General features: G+C 44.7%; 1 protein-coding gene across 2 annotated transcripts in view; it reads left to right on the top strand.

Moving 5' to 3' along the window:
- Positions 1 to 16,584, top strand: part of LOC8026816 (putative helicase MOV-10) — a 94,083-nt gene extending 77,499 nt beyond the window's left edge. For both annotated transcript variants that reach the window (XM_042292551.1, XM_042292552.1), the window contains 5 exons: positions 3,656 to 3,901; positions 5,352 to 5,528; positions 11,159 to 11,247; positions 13,673 to 13,788; positions 16,109 to 16,584. In XM_042292551.1, the coding sequence (XP_042148485.1) occupies positions 3,656 to 3,901; positions 5,352 to 5,528; positions 11,159 to 11,247; positions 13,673 to 13,788; positions 16,109 to 16,167 (687 nt within the window). In that variant the 3' untranslated portion in view covers positions 16,168 to 16,584. The remainder of the gene's footprint in view (positions 1 to 3,655; positions 3,902 to 5,351; positions 5,529 to 11,158; positions 11,248 to 13,672; positions 13,789 to 16,108) is intronic.
- The last annotated feature ends 4,833 nt before the right edge of the window (positions 16,585 to 21,417 follow it).

Raw genomic sequence — 21,417 nt, 5'->3', positions numbered from 1 at the left:
AGCAGAAACTCTGGAAATTCTTCAAGCAGTTTATGAAGAAGATGCTATGAAGAAACCATAGGTCTTGGAGTGTTTTTCTTGTTTCAAGGCCGGTGAATTATTAATTGACAAACAACGTCGTTCAGGGCAACCCTCAACCTCCGTAACTGATGAAAACATGGAGAAATTCTGGCATTGTTCACTCAAGCGTTTGATATTGCTGGTGAATGTGTTAATGCGCTTTTTTACCTGGGAGTTTTGTGGCTTGCGTAGCCCAGTGAGGCGAGAGGCCCAAATTTGTGGGAAAGGGGAGAGTGATGGTTCCATCACACTTCCCCAGCACACATGCATGCCTTGTCAGTGCAGCAATTTTTTTAACTCTGCTTTTCCACCGCCCCTATTCACTGTACCTTGCCCCGTGTGACTTTTTTCCGTTCACCTGTATGAAAAATGTCCTGAAAGGAAAATGTTTTTTTGTGGATGTGGAGGTTCTTTCAAATCGGACATTGCAAAAATGAGGAATGATTTTGAAGCGCTCGAGTAAAAAATTCACATTCTGCTAGAACTTTAGCAGATACAGCCACTCGGCGAACTGACTCTGGAGGGGCGCTGCCAGTGGCGGAAGCTCTTGCTATGAATAGCCCGCTGTCCAGAAATAATTTCTGGTAACATTTTGGGTCCTCCCTCGTACTTAGCGAACTGTTTCTGCTGCTACGTGTTAAATCGCACAACCAAAGCGAAGGAAACGCCTGTCACGTGATCCTTGTGTCTATATTACCATCCAGTTATCGCAGCACTCCACTCTGTCGTGCTTGGGACTAATACTTGCTCACATAATTATTTTGTTCTTATCCTTTGCCTAACTTTATGGTCTTTTGATTTTGCTTAGTCAGTCCTAAATGAGTAGAAACCTTGACGGCCAACATACAGCCTCGTTTTCTGGAGGAAAGATGGTCCTCTTAGCGTCGTCCTCCTAAATTGCGAGGGGGCCCTATTGACGCAGGGTAAAAAGGAGACTATACACAAAAGGAGGAAGCGAACAAAGTGTGTCTCTTCCAAGGGCATGAATAGTGTAGCAAGCCAAACATGTCCGGAGGAACAGTGCTTAAAATGTGCATTGACATTTGTGACTGGATGCGGTGATCCTTTTCATTGACGTTCTTCACCCAAATTAAAGGAAAACCCCGCAAAACAAAGCCTAAATTCTATCAATTGCAATCTTGTCAAACCAAGACTTTATCAACAAGCCTGTGGATGTCTTAATTTGTTTCCAAAAGTTTGAAGGTACTTGCTTTCCCATTTCCACAAGTATTGCTCTTGCAAGTTACACCTAGTCCTGTTACAAAGAAGCAGCTTCGAAATTGGCACTTGTTTCAAGGGAAGCTCTCATTTCTTGAGAAAAGTAGAACAGAGGTGAATTTCACATATTTTTATTTCACGAATTTGAATATCACGTTAGTTTTTCCCGAAGATGTAACTAAATGCAAGAAAACACGAAAAACCTTCGACCAGTCGTGATGTCATACTAGGATCTTTGAGCCGCCAAGTGCATCTTGCTCATGTGGGCTAGCAAGAGTGTGCGTGCATAGTTTTGATGAGTGCCTTAAAACGGTACTTGTAAAATTAATTTCTGCAGCCTCCGTGCACCAAATTGAAAAATAATCTCAATATTTGTGATCCTGGAGCCCAAATGAAGACGAGGAAAGTGGGTTTCCTCAAGTACAGAACCATTTGTTTCCATTTGACCTTGTGCCAAGCCCGATTTCCAGTTGGACATTCCTCTTTTTATTCCCTTCAAATATGCAGTGGCCTCAAGCCATTGCACATTTATTTTGTCGAACCCCTGTGCCCCAGGGCTAAAAGGCAGTAACTCTGAGCCTCAAACTGCACACATTTTTTTTCTTTCTGAACAACCTCTCTGTTCAGTAAAGCAGTTTCTCAGTGATTTCAATCTGTCTACACAAAACCTTCCCTGCATTGTCTACGGCGTGGGGGCTGTTTTTAAATGCCTGGCATTCATAGGGCAGGCACTTTTGTGCTGGCCCAATAAGTTAAAATAAATTAAAATGTTAACAAGTCAAAGCTGCAAGATATTTTTTTTTCCCTTGATTTCTTGCACAAAAGCATGTAAAAATTACAGCACCACAGGTCAGAGGCCCATGTCAGAGACTACCCAGCTTGGCATCCTCCGATAGATGAGCTGGCTGGGCTAGCGGAGCAAACTGGGCAATGCTGGCACTGCGTCAGTGTTGTACGGAACGGCGTTCCAAGGAACGGCGTTCCTGGAACGCGTTCCTTTTAGGAGGAACGAAGGAACGCTGCCGTTCCATTTTGCATCGATGGAACTGGAACGCATTCCATTTTTACTGGAACGGTAGAAGGAACGGCGTTCCTTTCTTTTCGTTCGGTGGGGTAATTTGCATTTTATTTCTAAGAGGGAAATTCTATAAGCATAAAAACAATATTTTTACGAAGTGCAGGGTCTCGTTAACTTTTTGGTTACTTATCACATGGTTTATTTTGTGTTGTCCTCCCTTGATAACAGTCGGGTGAAGGAGAGCTAGTGGACATTTATATTTTTTTTTTTCAGTGCCAGAGCCTGCGGTATAAAAAGCAAAACGCTTAGTCGAAGGAAAAAACACAAAAAGAGGGACGTCCCAAATTCAGCTATTTTCTTTGCTTCCACGAATCCTCATGCACCCAGAAATTTAAGGCCGACTACAGCCATCACTGAACTTCCACAAAAAGACCTAGAGTTACAACAAAAGAACAGGTTACCTTACATTGAACGCACCCTTGTATCCCGAATATTGGTCACTTAAAGATACACCAAAAATTTTTTTTGTATCTTCTCGCCTCGTTCCCCATACTTCAAACTAAACAACGATTTCAACCTTGACGAAGGACTTGTAGTTTTCAGAACTGACCTTCCAAAAACCCTACCCTCTTCTTCACTTGCTCGTCTTGCGGACAGGAACATCGAGAAGCAACAGTTAAGTTCGAAGAAGGGTCTTTATTAGGTTGAAACGTAAGAGGTTGGTGTAAAACGATCGTGCGATGTGGAGTAACAGTACATTTGGCTCATCTGAATCGCCCACCACAAATAATGGTTGAAAGTTGAGATTTCTAAGGTAAATATTTTAACAAATGAAACCCTGTTTCCGCTTGTATTCTTCTTCTAGTGCCCTTCCATCACTGCATTCAAATTCGTTTGTTGCCATTTGATGAGACAGATAAAAAAAGAAAACTGCTTGATCTAACTAAATAGGGTAATCAGCAAACTACAAATGTAACGTAAATGTAACGATCCGTTCCATTTTTTCAACTGTAACAGGAACGAGTTCCTTTTTCACATATGGAACTTGTAACGGGAACGCGTTCCGAAAATCACGAGGAACGTGCACAACACTGCACTGCGTGCCGTGGGCAAGAGCACGCGGTGAACATGCAATACGCACAGGGTCTCGCCAGAATGTCATACCAAAGTTTCTCGACCACACAAATCGGTGTTGCCATCTGGGGATCAAATTTTAAGCTTCTTCAAAGTGGCCGCCAAGGGGCCTCAGCCTTAAAATAGTTCCTTTTTATGGCTCTGGTTATGTCTGTCCGGCCACCTCTGGAATATATGAAAGAGACTAGCTGTTTTGTTTTTGTTTCTTATGCTGCACGAATGCAGGCGTGTGCAGAACGGCGTGTGTGTGAGCATATGCTGCAGTGGGAGGGCCTTCCCTGCAAGGGCTGCCCCCTGCTCTTTCATGCTGTCCGGGGAAGCGACCTGAGGGAGGAGGACAACCCGTCCCACTTCAACCCGGAAGAGATTCAGCTGGTGCTGCACTACGTGGATGTCCTGCTCGAGGGCAGCGACAATTTCTCCGCGATCAAGGAAGAAGACATCGGAATCGTGTCGCCTTACCGCCAGCAGGTGGGGTACCCCGCGGGACACATACCCTAAAGCAGGTTTTCTCAAACGTCTCCATCTGGAGGAACATCTATCTCCGTTGAATGGCAACTGAGGAACTCCTCCTCGGGTTCTAATCTGGACACTCGGCGAAAAAGTTTGCAAGGAATCCAGCAGTCGTGATTGGCCGGCGCCCCACTTGACCTTGGTGCCGGCCAATCGCGACGGTTTAATTCCTTGCCAACGTTTTTGCCAAGTGCCCAGATTAGAGCGCCTGGTCTTGTCATTGGCACAACAGAGCACTGCAGAAGCCTACAGACCTTGTAAAGAATAATGCGCATATTGGGGAATGTTCGCCACATATTAGTCCGACAGGTTAGATGCTCTGCCTCGAGCGCGAGCCTTCTGCCTTTAACAACACTTCGTTGCATGCGCAGGCAGACCCTGGTGGAAGGCAGTGAGCATGTGCCAGAGGCTGAGCATCTACTGGGGTTTTCAACCTGTCGCCGACTATAGTTATGCAATAATGGATGGCTCAGATTTAATGGAGAGCACTACTTGGGGCAGGTACGGCCGAGGATGTTGGGTAGTCGAGGGAACCTCCGAATGGGGGGGGTTTGTATCAGTAATTGCCCACACCTAAAAGCCTATTAAAAAAAAAAAAAAAAAAAAAAAAAAAAAAAGGACATTGTGTATTTACCCCAGACTTCTGAGCCTACCTAGCTAACCCAGGTGATCCTCCGTGTCGGCTGCTTCTCCGAGCATGCCAGTGTAAACTAGTGAAGTACGCACAATCGCAACACTGCGATTTCAGGGTCTCAAAGTGTCACGGGATACCATGTAACATGACGTTACCCGACCATGATGTCGCATGATGTCATATTGTTGCGTGCGTGGCCAAGAAGAAACGCTTCTTCACAGTTAAAGAACGTTCATGTTTACCCTTACCTGAAATGTTCCACACTAAGCTTCTAGGACGAATGTTTAACACACCTGAGCGTAATAGAAAAGGAGCCCAACGAGGCCTTGCCGACTCACTCTTGGACTCTCGCTGCTATTTTATTGACGCTCGTCATCGTGTTCCTGGCACAAGTTCGTGGACTTGACCTTTATTTTTAGTTTTACATTTGTCTATCCTTTTTGTCCGCAACAATATCATGTGAGACTGTGACGTCATGTTACACCTTGACATCGTGTGATGCTACAGTCATGCGAGGTCACGCACACACATAGCATGTGCCCAGCTCATCCATAGCGTTCTGTGTTCCCCGATTTGGTCAGCATGATCAGGCAGTGATTTTTTTGCTCTTCGACCTAACAAATGCCCATCGTTGGGTAGTTGCCGTCTCACTGTACATATCAGGATCTTGCAGGGGGCCTATATCTAGAGAGCAGCCTTACAAAAATTTGTTTGATTCGAAAGCACTGATGCTGGATGTTGTACAGCGTTTCTTCTGACCATTCCTTGTTGCAGGTGATGAAAATCTTGGCTGCGCTGAATAAACGGGGGCGCAAGGAGGTCACCGTGGGATCCACGGAGCAGTTCCAGGGTCGAGAGCGTCTGGTGATCATCATTTCCACCGTTCGGAGTGAAGACAAACCTTCGGGAAGCGACTCCCTGAAGTCCCTGGGGTTCCTGACAAACGAAAAGGTGGTGGCTCTGCTTTTCACATTATTGGTGTCTCGGATCTGTATCATTATAGTCTTGCACAGCTTACGATTTACCACAACAGTCAATTCAAGCCATATCAGGCGATCCGGCACTCCACACGAGGAGTACAATGTTAAAAGGGCAGTGCAACGCTTTTAACATAGAAAGAATTTCCAGCTTGTATTTTTATATTGTTTATCTTGGCACAAGCGAAAGCAAACTGACCATCAGCCATTTCTGCCGCAACGTGATGTCACAAGAGTGCTGCGGTATGCGGTAGAACCAATCAATTGCAGCTCCACTGCGATGTGACTTTAAAGGGCGCTACACCAGTGTTCCTTGACTGAAAGCTAACCCACTTGCTGCTCGCTAAACAGTAGCCGGTCGCATCCAGTGGTGGAACTGCTGTGCCATTTGCTCCAAACTGTGCCAGAACGAATAACCTGCTACATGCTGCTCCAAAGGCTATTTGTGCACAATTTGTGCCATGTCTGTGCTCACGGTAGCTGTTTTGGGAAGCACTTGGCAATCCTGGGGATGCCAAAATAGATTTTTTTTTCTTTTCAGACGCTTATGTACGATGTGTAGAAAATAGGGCTGCGCAAATATTGGAATTATAGAATAGTAGGTTCAAATTTTACGCTGATATTTGCTTCAATATAAACTGAGATATTCATACTTTTTAAAGTGTTTGTGGTGGGTGAGCCCCCTTAAGTATGCTTCTCCTCAAGCACCGGTGCACTGTAGAGAAGCGATTCCCGCGGAGCTGATCTTGCTTCGCAACAGCTCGGCCACGCATTAGGTGAAAAACACCTTCAAAGTCGTATGGTGCACGCGCGTGCGTGGTGTATTAAAAAAAAAAAAAAAAAGACAGCACATGTTATGATTAAATTTTCATTGCTGTAAAATCTTCAAAATTTAACTGTGGCTATTATGCAAGGGCATATGTTAAACAGCGGGTTTCTAACAATCTGTGAAAAGTTACCCCTCTCGTTACAATCATGGTCGTGCTAGGTTCAAGTAAATACAGTAGTTAATCTGTAAAATCAGTAACACAAGGTGCGTGATAACAGCATCCCAGTACAAACTTGTGATGTTGAATGATCATACATACCCAAAGTACCTCTAAAAAATTGTTAATATTCACAAAAAAAAAAAAAAGAAAAAAAGACGTTTACAATTCCGTGCAACACCGGATTAGAGTGCAGCTCTTGAGGAGGAGGGGGAAGGGTACTGAGGGGAGGGTATACCCCTCCTCACCTCCTCATCCTGCCTGCTACTCCTCACTCTAAGCGGCGTCGCCGTCGGCGTAACCGTGAGGTCACGTGACGTCTCGTTACCTCACGGGGGTCACGTGACCCCCTCAGGATTCCCTAAGGGGGGGGAATCCGGTACCCCTCTCAGGGTGAGGAGGTCACGTGGCCCCCATGGCGTCACGTGACACCACGCGGACGTTTTGGCACGGTGCCTAAACGTCACCATGCCGAAACGTTGACGCAATTACGGCGACGGCGCTCAAGCCAGAAACCGGCACCTAAGAGCTGTGCTTTAAAATGACTGTTTACTTTTAATAACCCCAATTAGGATGCCTCCACCGGCGGTGGCTCCGAGGCGAGAGCGTCAGCCTACAGATCCCCATGTGGCGGGTTTGAATCCCGGCCAAGGTGCCCGCAATCTGACCGAGGCTTATTGCGGAGCTTTTCGAGCTTTCGGTTGCACGTCAAAAGATCCCCAGGTGGTCCAAATTAATCCTCAGTCCTCCGCTGGGGCGTGCCAGATGCCCGTCGTTGGTTTGGCACGTAAAACCCCCAAATTTGACGCCTCCACTGGTTCGCAACTCCCTGTCCTGCCGAAAAGTAGCAAATTGCTTTTGTCCAAGGAATAACTCCGTGTCTATCTTTCGCCGAGAGCGAAGTTTTGATCTATGCAATAATACTAGCATTGCAACTGTCTATGACAGCTTAAATCGTCACGTTTATTCAATAAGCTTATATGTTTGTAGAAAGGACAGATAAGTTTGACAATAAGTCAAGACTGTCGCTACCCGTCTGCAATTGCTAACCAGGAACAAGTACACTTTCCGGGGCAGGAATAGTTGTGTCGCGGCATATAATACTGCTGGAGTTATGCAGTCGAGATAATTCTGCGACTTGCCCTGCCTCGCATAGAATTTCTCATTCAGAAATAATTAATTGTAGTTAACTTTGAATGGGGGGGGTGGTTCCGTGCGAATCTCCAATGAGCTTCCTTCGCGCTAAACGAGTTGCAAAAGAAACATCCTTGCCAACACTAATGTTCATTAATTTCAGTTTCGCCTTTAAAACCAAGACTTACTCTTTTGCCTTGCAAGCAGAAAATTTGACAATGACTGGCCAAACATTTCTTGACAGTGTACTGGCCAAGCCTATAAGCCCACTCAATGACAAAAAAAAAACAAAGGGTTAGTTTTGCCATCAAAGCAGTCAGATAAAGCCATTTTTGTTTTTTTGTTCAACTTGTGCCCACGTTTCTGCAGCACTATCAGCGATGCCATAAAAAAGGGCGTTATTTTGCCATGACTATCTTCTTGGTCATCCAACCAATGACATAAGGCAGTATTTGTTTTCCTCTGCTGTCACGTTTCCTGTCGTTTACCTTGTTTAAAAGCAGTTTTTTTTTTCGACAGATACAAGTCTTTTACCGATGTTTAGAACCTTTTCTTGGATAGATTGTTTTGTTTGCTTTATTTCATCAATGAAATTAATTAGTGCTGCTTTGCCAGCATCAAACCCCAATATCATCAAATAACAAAGAATGTGTTAAGATTTAGCACAGCACAGAAATAAGACCGCCCGAAATTTACGAGTTTTTTTTTGTATTGTCCCGTCAAGTCTGGCAAGTTTGTGTAAATGTGTGTCGGCATAATAAGGCGATATGTTATCAGGTTGTTTGTTTTTGCATCTATCCTTTCTAGTATCATGTTTACTTGCTGTATCGTGAAGTAAAATTTTCAGTATTAAGTCAGGGCTGTGTGTCTGTACCCCGTCAACTTCTCTTTCGCCTTTTGCACTTTTTTTTCGCTAAAATATTGCTCTTTTTAACCCTTTGTTGCATACTTTAAAACTGTCCATGCAAATCATAAAATTTTGCGTTTTTGCAACCGTTGGTATCGAACTGAGACCCAGGCTTTTTTTTTCTTAGCTTTCAGGAATGTAGTTTATTAATTACAGAACGTCTACTACAGTGCACGTCATACACTGGGGGTACAAGATCCCTTTCGTCCCATGACCATAACTTTGGCTTTTCCTTTTGAACTCGACGTCTTTTTCCTGTAGATGGAGCTTGGGTTTCCGTGTCGCGATCCTCATCATCAGTTTTATCACTTTGGCTGGTATCTTCCGAGCTATGATCACACCTGCCTTGATCCTCCTCTATGGCATAATCAATCTCATCATCCTCGCTGTCTAAAATAACATCGCCTCCTGACAGCAGAACGTCTTTAATTAGGACATCGATTCCTGAGTCAGATGGTGGAATACCCAATAATGCATCTATGTCTACTTCCCTCAAAGGCGATTTGGTAGCAGTCCGTTTGCCACTAAAGCAAAAAATAACAAAATATAGTTGTTGTTTTTCACTACAACAGAAAATTGGACCATTCCAGTATATTTACAGCGCCGCTGACCAAAAACAATTTGTGCATACCATATTGCCCCGCAATGCTGCTGTTCATGGTGTCCACCAGAGCGGACACGCCACAAATAGATCACTTACTGAACAATGAAGACCTATTGAACACTCATATTTATACAAATTACACCTCAAGACTTCCTCGAAGGCATGAAAGCGTTTAAGAGGGGGGGTGATAAGTTTTTTCAACAGTTTACGACGCTTTTGCGAGGATGCATGTGCCTTATCTGGAATTTGTGGAAGCTGCCATCTATGATGCTGAATATGTCAACACCAGTGGAATGGTGGCGCCATCTATGAGTGGCAATCAAAAACCCATATGTCCACTGAAGTGGACACCATGCGTATGGGTATTACGTGGCCTGGCACTTTATTTAAAAATGAAATAACTTTGTCCACTGTAGTGGCTACTAGCAACAAAGGGTTAAGTTTCTGACTAATTTGTAAGCTCACTGTTTATGTATCATTACCAAGACATCAGCTGTTCATGAGCACAAAAAATAAACAAACAAATGTATGCATGAATATAAAACTCTCACCCTCGGCATGCTACAACCTTCCAGGGTGTCTACTAACTGGGAAAACCGGGAATTCTCAGGGATTTTGAATAGTCTGGAAAAACTCAGGGAATTTGTGCTTCTTTTTTTTTTTTAATTTTAAAAGTGTTACAGATGGACTCTTGAAGTCCAAAATTCTTCAGATGTCAATGGAATGGGCCAAACGTACAGTCGAGCCTGGCTATATCACACCCGTGTATTTCGAATTGTTGTTTATATGAAACAGTCCAAACATCCCATAGAAGATTGCATTGTTTTTCTGTATCGAACGCCCATAATTCCCATGGCGGGGACACTCGATGTAGGGAACAAAGCACGGCCGTCCTTCGCTTCTCCCTTCTCCCGTGGTCGGATTGCGAGCACATAGCTCGGGCTGCCAGACCGCCAAGCCAGCATACGTGCATGTGGGGATATGCAGCAAAAAAACAATTTTATAAAATAAAAAAAAAAAAAAAGTAGAGGTTGGCAAAAGCAAGGGAAAGGGCACTCGCGTGTGTAGGGAGGGCAGGGCAGTGCCCGCTGTTGGAACGGTCGCGTGCGCTCTTTTCCCCGAACACCACTGTCGCTACGCGACTCCTTAGCCCCAAAATAAAGTGAGCGAAAAAAATAAAAAAAAAGTCAGTCAAGTTGAGTGTGTGGACAACGGTTAAGTAATCGCACTTTGAACGCCTTATCTTTGTTTACCTTTTCTTCCCCATGATTGCTTTGTTTTTATTTTAGAGGGCAGCTCTTAGGCACCTGTTGTCAGCTTGAGCCGCGTCGTCGGCGTAACCATGAAGTCACGTGACCCCCCCCCCCCTCTCCTCCCGAGATTATGTGACCCCTGAGGTTGCGTGACCCCCCTCTCCCCCCCCCCCCCCCCCCCTGAAGTCATGTGACCTGGGTTTTTTTTTTTGGGGGGGGGGGGGGTCACGTAAACCCGTTTACCTTTTTTTTTTATATTTTATTCACTATCAATTTTACTAATCACTCCGTTCTGTTTTCTTTTTGAATCTAATAAAAGTTACTCATTACGATTAAAATTGTTGGTTTTTTTTTGTTTTGTTTTGTTTTTTTATAACATGCTTTTTAGAGAGTGACAGTATCTGGCGACATGGTGTCAGCCCATCTTGACCTAAAACTAAGCTCTGTGTCACTCGGGGAATTTCAAAAAGTACTCTGGGAAAACCTGGAAAACTCGGGGAATTTGAAAATGTCAACTTGTTAGACACACCCTGCCTTCCAAACAACCTCCTCTTTTTCTTCCCCCTCCCCCCTTGTTCTCCAACTCTGCAGGAAATTCATTGCACAATGGTTTTTTTGTTTCTTGGCCTAGGATAGAAGTCTTGATAAAATCTTTTTTTTCAGTATACCCTATGGTTCAAGTTCTCATGAAGCTGTTATTTCCGTTTTTTGTTTTTGCAGAGGTTCAATGTCTCCATCACGAGGGCAAAAGCTTTGCTTATTGTCATCGGGAACCCCGACACCTTGAGTGGAGACCCTTGCTGGAGGAGGTGAGATGCTGTACATAAAAAAGTATTAAGATAGAAAGCATTTTAGAAAAGGCTGGAGGTACACCTATAGTCGGTTACCAGTGAAGAAGGTAGGAGAAGCTCCACCCACAAGCGTGATGCGCCCGTTTCAAATCTCTCCGCAGTCGAAAAAAGAGTTCGCTGGAAACACTCCTTGTTCCGCTTTAATGGATTCCAACTTGTCTCCGATCCCACTTTTTAAGAAAGCGACCTTTGTATTTATCAGAGAGGAAACCGAGCCCCTGAAAGCAGCCTTTGTATCCATCGGGGGGGGGAAGCTAATCCCCGAAAGTCGTATTTGTTTCCGTTGATGGGGGAGAACTCTAATCTCCCTCTCGTGCCTTGCACAATGCTAAGTAAAAGTCGAAAGATAAAGCAAATATGTACAGAAAGGCAAGCCCTTCCTCGCGCGTTGGCCGCGACGTCACGGAAACGGTTGGCCGCTATTGGATGCGGAGGTGGCGGAGGGATATCTGATTTCCTTTGAGGGGCATTTGCCGCTACCTTCTTAACCTGTAACTGACTATAGCACTTCTTATGAGTTATGAATGCAAAAGTATGCACGCCGCTCTTCCGCTCCCTTATTTTGTCTGCAGCGTACTTGCGTCGACAATTGAGCGCACGCTGTCTTTGCTGCGCTGACCTTGGGTGGGGAGTGGTGGAGCCGTTACCTCGTGGACACGTAGCGCCCATGGGGTGGCGGTCGTTGAAACTGATGTGCAGCGGCCAGTGGGAGCCTCGTTTCTTGAAACTGTCGTGCGCCAGCCAATGGGACCGAAGCCAAAATCCATCAGCTTCACTCCGCTCCTTTGGGATCGGGGAAACTAGGTGCCGTTTGGCTAGGCTTTTCGCGTGTTTTCAAAGCTGGGAGCTGGCTTCACTTGGAGAAAGGAGTTGAGGTGCCATTTGGCGCGGCTTTAAACCTGATGACGTCGGCTTGCCATAGGACAGTTAATGCTTTCGTATTGAAAAGTTCGAACATAAAGCATTCCTACTTCATGTCTATATTAGAAATAGAATTCTGGATGTATAGAAGAATAAAAAAAGAATAATTTCGCCAAGAATATGTTGAAGTCAGATTTGTCTGCAGGGGTGGTCCAGTTGCACCATTTTGATAACTTCCCGCTTGCGTGTGCCTTGTTGTGCCCATAGGGAAGAATCTCGCTAAACGCGTTAACTTGTGAACAAACTAGTTTTTGGAAGGGTTTTTGTTTTTGTCTCATCTGTGGGAATCGAGTGGGGTTTGGCCATTAAGGGTCTTTCACATGAAGAAAAAAAAAAACATGCTTTTCGGTCGACGCCGCCGTCTAAAAAACAAGGCGGTCACACTGGGCCTCCCGACGTTGGCGTCTTCTCAGGGAACCTTGCTTTTGTCGAGAAACGGGGTATTTTTTATTTGTCTGCTTCATACGATTGGTGTTGCCTTTCCTTCGCGATTGCATGTGCACTTGGAGACGACCGTTTTCAGTGAATGGACAACGGCGGCATTTACACTTCAGTTGTATGCAGCATACGTGAGAGGCACAGCGTTGAGGGCGCAGATTCAGAATGTGCTCTTTGGGCTCGTTTTTGTGCAAAGCTTAGCATGGTGCCACACCCGCATGTCCGCACCTTTGATAGCACTGCACGCAGCTTGTGCGGTAGCGTTTTCGAAGGGGAACTGGCATGCATACAAAGAATGCTCGAAACAGATTGTAGACGATCGCTCTTGCGCAGTCTGAACATGCTGCAATGTTCGTCATTTGATGGCGGCTTTTGCACAGACGATGAAGAGCATTTTACAGCGTTGTACACACACAGCAAACACTGCTCACATTCAGATGTTTCAATTGGCTTGCTTTTCTCCACTTTGAAATGCTTCCAGCCAAAAAGACGACACGGCGTGTCTGCCCGCTCAGATTTGCTCAGGCGCGCGCGTCGAGGGAAAAATTGAGTCCAGATCTCATTGTCTATTGGCGTCAGCGTCCTTAATGTGCAACCTTTTTCAATTAAAAAAAAAAAAAGCTTTTAGCACATTTTTTTTGCTGTGTGAATGTGCCTTTACATTCGCATCCAGGTAGCCATCTTTGCGGCATTGTTTCACCCAAGGTTTCACAACAATTCTACCAACAGCTCTAATGTGGCACAGTTAGGTCAGTTTTAGTGGCATTTCAAAGCGCACTACTGAAGATTAGCAAGCGCAAATATTTCTTTCTGCTTGTCTGTGTTCAGAAGCGTGACGGTGTTTTGTAAAAACATGCTCGCACATGGTTTCCACTTCGTTAGCATACTTGGTCAAGACTACTTCGTTGCAAATGGTTGCTTTCTTTTTTTTTTTTTTTTAACAGAAATTTGAATGCCACTTCCATCACGGAAACTGGTTATTTTAATAAAGGTTGGTGGCCTTTACTTTTGTTTTACTTTCTAGCCTGGTAGAGTTCTGTATCAAGAAGGGAGCCTACACGGATGCCCCTTTGGCAGTGCCGACGGAGAGCTGCCCGAAACTTCCAAGCGTGGAGGATCAACTCTCTAGACTTGTCATCGGTAAGCTTTTTGAACACTACTGGCATAACTTCCGGTGTCAAGCAGGCAAGTTTCGCCTCACTAACCGAAATTAAAATTTTGAAGCTTGTTAAAGAGGCAATTCATACGTTCAGAAAACGGGGTGGGGCGGGGGCTACGGAGAACTCCCCGAGCAGGTGGTCTTGCACGTCTGGCTGGTGTGTTTATGCGAGCCAAAGAAAATGCTGGATCAGAAGCAAGAGGATTGTGTTACATAGCAGACATTTTTTTAAATGTTTTTAAGAATAAAGGCCAGGGGCCTGCTATAGAGAGACTGGAAGGAAAGACTGCAGGAATTTTGGCACGCAAAAGAGAAGCCATGTTATGAACATTTCTTGGGAACTCAAATTTGGCAGTTTATGCTTCTGGTGCATATTATGAGATTTCTTTAAAGGCTTCGCATTTCTGGGGTCAGCCTCAGGGACTTGGCATTCATGGCATGTAGCCTTGATGACATCGCAGTGTCGTGTAACATTTTGAAGCCACATGTCGCGAGTCGCGTGACTTCATGATGTCCCGTAACACCACGACATCACACGATATCAGTTTTACGCACCGCTACGGACGTCGCTCGACATGTCGCATTACACTATGATGTCACATGACATCATAATGTCACGTGACATCCTTGATCTCGTGCAACACTGACTTCACGTGACACTGTGATGTCATGTGACACCACAACAGTCTTATATAGTTACAAAACCCTCACAGTATGCCCTTGAGCGGCCTCTACTGCCTGCATAAGGAGGAAGTTGCGAAGGGTATGTTTAAAAGTAAATCCCAATGAGGGTGCAGCCTCTCGGCAACCCTCATCTTTACATTTGTATAACGACAGTTCTCATTCCTTCCCTAATGCACAAACTTGCAACAATAGCTGAAAGAGTTTGATTGGCTGAATTTATCATCCTTTAGAACAAAAAAATAAATCGTGAGCCATTCTACTCTGAAGGTGGACGACTAGCGAAGCTGCTTAGCACACGACATGACCCGCCTCGAGGAAACTAGACACGCACGACAGGACCGCCACCCCGGGAGAGCGGACGGAAAGGAAACTAGGCACGCAAACACTTGGGAATGACGACAGAGAAAGGCCGGCGTGAGCGTAGACATGGCTGCTGCGGTTCGCAGTGGCAGATCTTTATTATCTACCTGAGGGTCTACTGATCTTGAAAATGGTGCCTATTGATAACTAATCTGCTGAATAGACCTATCGCTAAATTACCCAGGCATCAAGGAGAATGCAGTGAATGGTGCTGCAGATGCCGGCACGTGCTGGCATCTGCAGCAGTAAGTGTTCTAAAGCAAAAGCCTAAAAGAAATGGCATCTTGCATGTGCGCTTGTCAACGCTTTATTTTGGGTATTTGCTTCAAATCTTTTCATACGGGGAAGGCGTGCGCGTGCGGCGGTGCGAGCGTAAAGTTTTTAGTCGCTGGAACACTAGCCATAAACAACAAGATTTTTTTGGCAAGCTCATGCCCAGAAATTTTCGGAGACCTTCGCAAAGTACTTCTTAAGTATTTCTCGTCGGGCACCGCCTGACAAGAAATACTTGGAAAGGTGGTTCGTGCAAAAGCGGCAGTTTACCTCTAAATGACACACAGTTGTCTCGTTACTTCGGATGCTCCACCATATAGACACTATTTTCTGGGACGAACTATAGTCGGTGACAGGCTACGGAGTCCAAGGTAAGTTCCTCCCACCCCTTACTACTTGAACAAAACAAAAGCTGGAGAGGAGGCAACCTCCTCTCCGGCATTGTCCCTTCTAAAATGGAAAGGAATGGGATGGGCTTCCTCTGGACTTCTTAACCTGTCATTGACTGTAAGTAAATTCACACATTTTGTTTCATTCATTATGAACACTTTTCCGGAGGAATGGTGGCGTTTGCATTAACGAGACATCACTATACAACTTTTTGTATTTCAATTTTTTTCTGCTCTCAAGTACTTCAGTTATTGACGGCATAAGAAATTCAGGGTGTGGCCTATTCTATTTACACCTCTCTTTCTGGTTTGTTCTTTGGCACTTTGATAGGCTAACACCCCAGCCTCCTTGGCTGTAGAGAGAAGAAAAAATACGCGGGATTCACCGCGCCCCGTGTTTCTCAAGCTGTCATTGACTATTAGTTGTAGGTTTATTTATTTTAGACGTCAAGCAATGACGTAAATGTGTCGAAACAAAAAAAATCAACTTATCAAGTTACTTGGTCGTATTCATCATCTACATTTTGGAGAATACATAATTCTGGAACAAGGAACCTGATGGACAATCTGTGATGCCCTCTTTTTTTCTTTTTAGGCGACGACACTTCCACCAGCAAGGAACAAAGGCCAGATCAATTGGGATGGCAACACTAAATGGATCTGAAGAGTGCCAAAGGCGAACAACTTCCGTACCAGTGCCAACGGTGCTTTTTTTTACTCCACGCGTGCCTTTTGTTCCACGGTCGTCTTTTGCTACGTGGACTCGTTATTTTGGGAACCAAAGAAAGCCAAAGAACTGTATAGTAAGCACATGAGAAATTAAGTTTTGCAGTAAGTGGTAACTACAATTTTTAGCCCTGTGATGTTTTGTTCCACGGGCATTTTGTATTGTGAACTTTTTTACTTTGTGAACCGAACAAACCAATATACTGTACATTAGTAAGATTTAAGTTTTGCAGCAAGCGGTAACCAGCATGTGGGCCGCATCTGCAATTTTTAGCCACTCTTTTTGTACCAATTGTACAAGTTTTGATGTTTTTAATAAATGATCCTCCCGGTCCGATTTCGCAACTGTGCTCAAATTTGTCCACCACAAGGTTGGCAAACTATGGTTACACTGGCAAGCTGCACGTGCGTGGCAGAGTGGCAATGCATGCACCTGCCATGCGGGGAAAGTAGGTTCATATCCAGCTTGACCTGGTTGTATCTTTGGTGAATCGTTACTTTCTGGAACGTTGCAGCCCATTCTCGGTTGCCATCGGTTCTGGTTTGGAACATTTCCGAATGTGTCGCACGTATAAAAGCAGTGGGAACGCGTTGCTTCGGAACGGACACTCAGGCTTGCTTTATTAACCCCTTAACCGTTTTTAGTTTTTGAGATATATGACCCTCAATTCTGTTAAAGATCAGATTTCTCCCTCTGCACGTCCAAAAGGGTTAAACATTTATTTTCAGTTTCGCATTGTGGGATGCTACCAACAGAGGAACTGATAGTAACCAAAAAGTTCTACAGCGGCAACGATGATCTCAAAGCGGGAAGATACGAATCCTCTTTGCACAATAGCCGTTACCATGTTTAAAAGCTCAAATTCCCGGGTGAAAGGGTGTAGATTGCGGCCCCCAGATACAGGTGGCCAGTCTCCACAGGAACGAGTCTACACCTAGCAGGGCAACTGGACGTTCTTTCTCGCACCTGTTGCGACGGCCATTGGGAGCCAAGCAGCAACAAAAGTGTCGTTTTTGCACTCGCCGCCTTGTACATTTGCTGGCGCGGACGAAACCATTCATGCACAGCGAATTTGCTGCAATCCTGCATTTTCTATACACGACCGGTGTAGCCGGTAATGGCAAACCTCAAAGACTAGCGCTGTAAAGCAGAGTATAGTGCGACCAAGCATGTGGACGAGAGTTTGGCACCACTGTGACTCGGCGTGTCCTTTGGCGTGTTCCAGGACCTTGCCTTCAAATTCTATGCTATGCACCTTCACTTGTGGTGCTGGCTCGATTATAGTGGGGTAAGCAACCTTTGCACAATCAAGCCAAATCTGACCGCTATGGTGCCACATCTGTTAGCCTGTTCTTTTATAAAGCTAGTTCGAGGCAGGGCCACTGGCGTCTTTTCGTTGTTAGTAGGTCGTTTCGGCTCGCATAATTCAAGAGCAGTGGTTCTCAAGCATTGATGATTTGCGGACCCTTTGTAAATCAGCGGATATGATGGAGGACCCTGTTTGTGGTGAGGGGAAGGAAAAGTTTTGGTTTAATTACAAAAATTATTTAATAAATGGATATAACTAAGGGCTAGTGTGGGGTAGACTTCTCTTAGTGACATATACCTGAGAAAACTCGCTCGAGAATTGTAATGTTTCTTCTCAATGCGAGACAACTTTTACTGCTGGGCTTGACTGATGAGGGTGGGCTTCACGGACCCCTAGAATACCTTGAGAGCCACTGTCCAAAAGTATACATCAGTGTCCGTAAGAACCCCTCCTTTTGCCTTCGCATCACTCAACCCTTACCTCGTCTTGTTCCAGAGTCGCAAGATTCCCGCAGGCGATGTATGCTTACTTGCTCAGTTCTAATGCGCTGTTTACGAACGGGCCTTGTGGAATCTACTTTCAAACGGAGTGCATGCAGATTGCAATTTTCGGCAGAAGCCTGCTGAATGAAGTAGCACCCAAGTTCTGAAAAATATTCCTTCTGAAAATGATCTGCATTCTGGTCATGTGAAATTTTATGTTCAGTGTTGTAGCACAAGTAGCGTTTTCTGTGTGGAAACATTGTCATCTGCCAGAAATTGGTAACTTTATGGGAATGTAGACTGGCAGGTTTTGTTCATAAGCATCATGTTTAAAGGGAAGCTGAAAAGGTTCTTGAGGAAGACGAGGTAGAGGTGAATTCCAATACAAGGCTCTGGTAAATTCTAGCGCGTTTTGGTCCCATGAATTTGGATATCGCTTGTGAGGGAATGTGTACTGCGCTTATAAATGGTCGGGTAAGGCTTGCCGAAAGCGTGTAAATGTTGAGGTCTGTGTATAATACATAATGATTCCCTCCTCGCACCAAACATGACAAAAAGAAGAGGTGTAGGCTCTATTTGAAAGCGCTGTTGTGGCTACTTGGCACATCAATCCGAAATATAACTTTGAAATTCGTAATCATTTTTTTTCTCAAATAAAGAACTGCTTCAGTGTCTCTTTAAGAAGCTGAGCGACCACAATATGCTGCCAGTATTATCAGGCTTTTAGTCTGTTGAAGTAATGTTCCTGCAGTAAACTGTTGCCAGGTATCGCACCAACTGGACCAGTGCTTGAGACAGCAGGACAGTAGCCTTGTCCAACCCGGAGCACTTCTAGGCATTCCCGAGACTAAACCGCTAAACTAGAGTGCCTCAATGTTGCTTGCTGGCTGCGCCAAGCTAAAGTGGCAGCATCCTTTGGGAGGGCAAGTGTCTCCTTTTGGCCGTGGCCACCATTTTGCCTCCCGCAATGTGCTGACCTTGTATACATGAAACCGGTGGATCGGCTTGTGCCCATGAAAATGCCGAATTATGAAGTACTTGTTGAGGTGAGGATAGATTATCCCAAGTAGAGGCTTCCTCGACTTGGTAATGCAACTAAGCATTGTAAATGCGGTCATCTTTACAATGTTTTTGCATTATCATTAGACGCATCGCCGAAAACAAACACATAGTTGATGTAACCCATGATTTACATGTTCCCAAAGCAGTGATATTGCTGTGCCATTTGCACCAAACTGCGCAAAAGGGCTTTCTCTGCTACAGTCTGCTAAGTTTATCCCAAATGCATTGAATTTGCCTCAATACTGCACCTAAACTTGATTTCACTTTATTCATACCGGAAATATGATTTGCAGCCCGCTACACGTCCGGATCGTCGTGGTATAGAATTTTTAGTTTCCTTTCGTTCTCGGTCATGTACGGCTCGTATGTGGTATGTGGGACGAATAAATAATAGATATTTCAATTCGCAGTATGTGAGAAAGTGTAGGTGAGGCAAAACAAGAATGTGTGACAATCGTGCAATTTTTGTGAGCATGTTGCCATGGTGTGGAAAGATCAAAACAATGTTTCAACACATGCCAGAAGTGACGACAATTAAGATGGCTGCGCCCTTGTGCAAAAGGTCTACGACTTGTGCGAATTCCCAGAACTTTCTATTTTAGCCACAAAGAACATACTACTATCCTATTTGACACCTCTGTCAGTGTCAAAGATCGACAGTACTTGGAATTTCAGGCGTGCAAGTTAGCTTTGTTGAGTGCTTCTCACTGGTGTACTGCAGTGAAGCGGTAACCGCAAAGCAAGCATGGCGATTTTGCTCATCTTGCTTCGCCGCACTGCATCCGCCTGCTAAAGGGAATGCATTCCCCCAGAGCAGGACATTAAATACGCATGGTCTGGCATATTAAAAAAAAAAAGAAGAAAAAAAAAGGAACTTTGCGAGTGGTAATGTGAACGCTCTTGCAGTAACAATTTATAAATATAACTGCGGTGGCTATTTATGATAAACTGCGGTATTTAACCGATATCCTTTTCAAATTCGGGATTTAGCGAGGGTAATTTATGTTTATACAAGTTTTTTCTGTTCAAGGTGGTCTTAGAATAAATGAAAATAGGGTGAAGCAGTGGAAGCAAGCTTTGGAATAAGCTTAACTTTGACTGGATTGTTTTAGGACATATTTATTGTTAACTTGCCAATCTTTGTTATGAAGTTCAGCATACAAAATGTCATCGAGTTTTATAACTTAAACACAAATTTTTTTTCTTTTAAATCAGAATTAAAAATTTGTTTTATTAGAACCCTTGGAGCTTGAATGATGCAATTTGTGTTCACAGGATTGTTCAAACATCTTTTTCAGAGGAATATACTATTTGGTCTACATATTTCACATCCAACATTACCATTCACAGCACCCCATACTGTCCATCGATCAGCACCTTGTAACCATGCATAGTGCTTCTATGTGCAACTAAACAGTTGCAGGTTTCTGCCATTGCATTGCAGAAGTGCAATGGCAGGTTTCTGCCATTGCACAGAAGTGTGAAGGCAAAGCTTGCACATTTTTTTAGTTGGACAGGCCCACACACAAATCTTAACATAATATTCAGTGATATGAATAAAAATGAAGTGTGCACTTGTGCTCCCAAACTACTAGTTGGAGCTCCATAATGGGCTTTTGGCTTTTCCAAAAGGTGATACAAAATGACTTTGGTCAATTGCATCACTGCCAATGTTATCCCTCATCATTCCCAAGTGGTAATGCTCAGTAAGTGCGCAATCAACTACATACGAGTGGGAGGCAAGATGGCCATTTGGCTAGCAGACAGGGTTGTTCACTTTGGGGGGGCTGGCAGCATTGAGGCACTCTACGCTGTACTCCGCTACGACTCGCCGATCTCAGCAGTCAAGTGCCGGAAGATCTCAACCACAACGCCATGCCACAGACTACACTCGAACTGGACACTTCATGTTTTGCTGTGAATATTTTGCTACATATTTTATTCTTTGTCTCCAATTAGCCTTCTCTTAAATACAGATTACAGACATTTAATGAGTCTCATCTTTATTATTAACTTAGCACATACCTCGTGCCCGGAACGCGCTTCCGACTGGCGTTTGTCCCACTGCACCCACGCGTGGAAAGTGGGCCAGAAGTAGCAACAAAATGTTGGGGGCCGGCGGCTCATGCCAGCTGTTGAGATGGTGACAACTGGTTACAGAAGCACTAAAATGAGGTAAGTGGACGCAGGCGTCTCAGCATCCCGTTCCGCAACTGCTGGAGTTCCGTCGACTGGCTGGCTGGCTGCAGAGTGAGGTATGTCCGCTGCAACCCCCTCGGTTGCTGTGCCACCACCAAGATTGCAACGAGCGAAGGCGGGAGACT

The sequence above is a fragment of the Ixodes scapularis genome, unplaced genomic scaffold (genome assembly GCF_016920785.2).
Source record: "Ixodes scapularis isolate PalLabHiFi unplaced genomic scaffold, ASM1692078v2 PGA_scaffold3__209_contigs__length_174095766, whole genome shotgun sequence".
Classification (NCBI taxonomy): domain Eukaryota; kingdom Metazoa; phylum Arthropoda; class Arachnida; order Ixodida; family Ixodidae; genus Ixodes; species Ixodes scapularis.
Note: the sequence above shows the minus strand (reverse complement) of the source record. Positions and strands in the feature narration are given on the sequence as shown.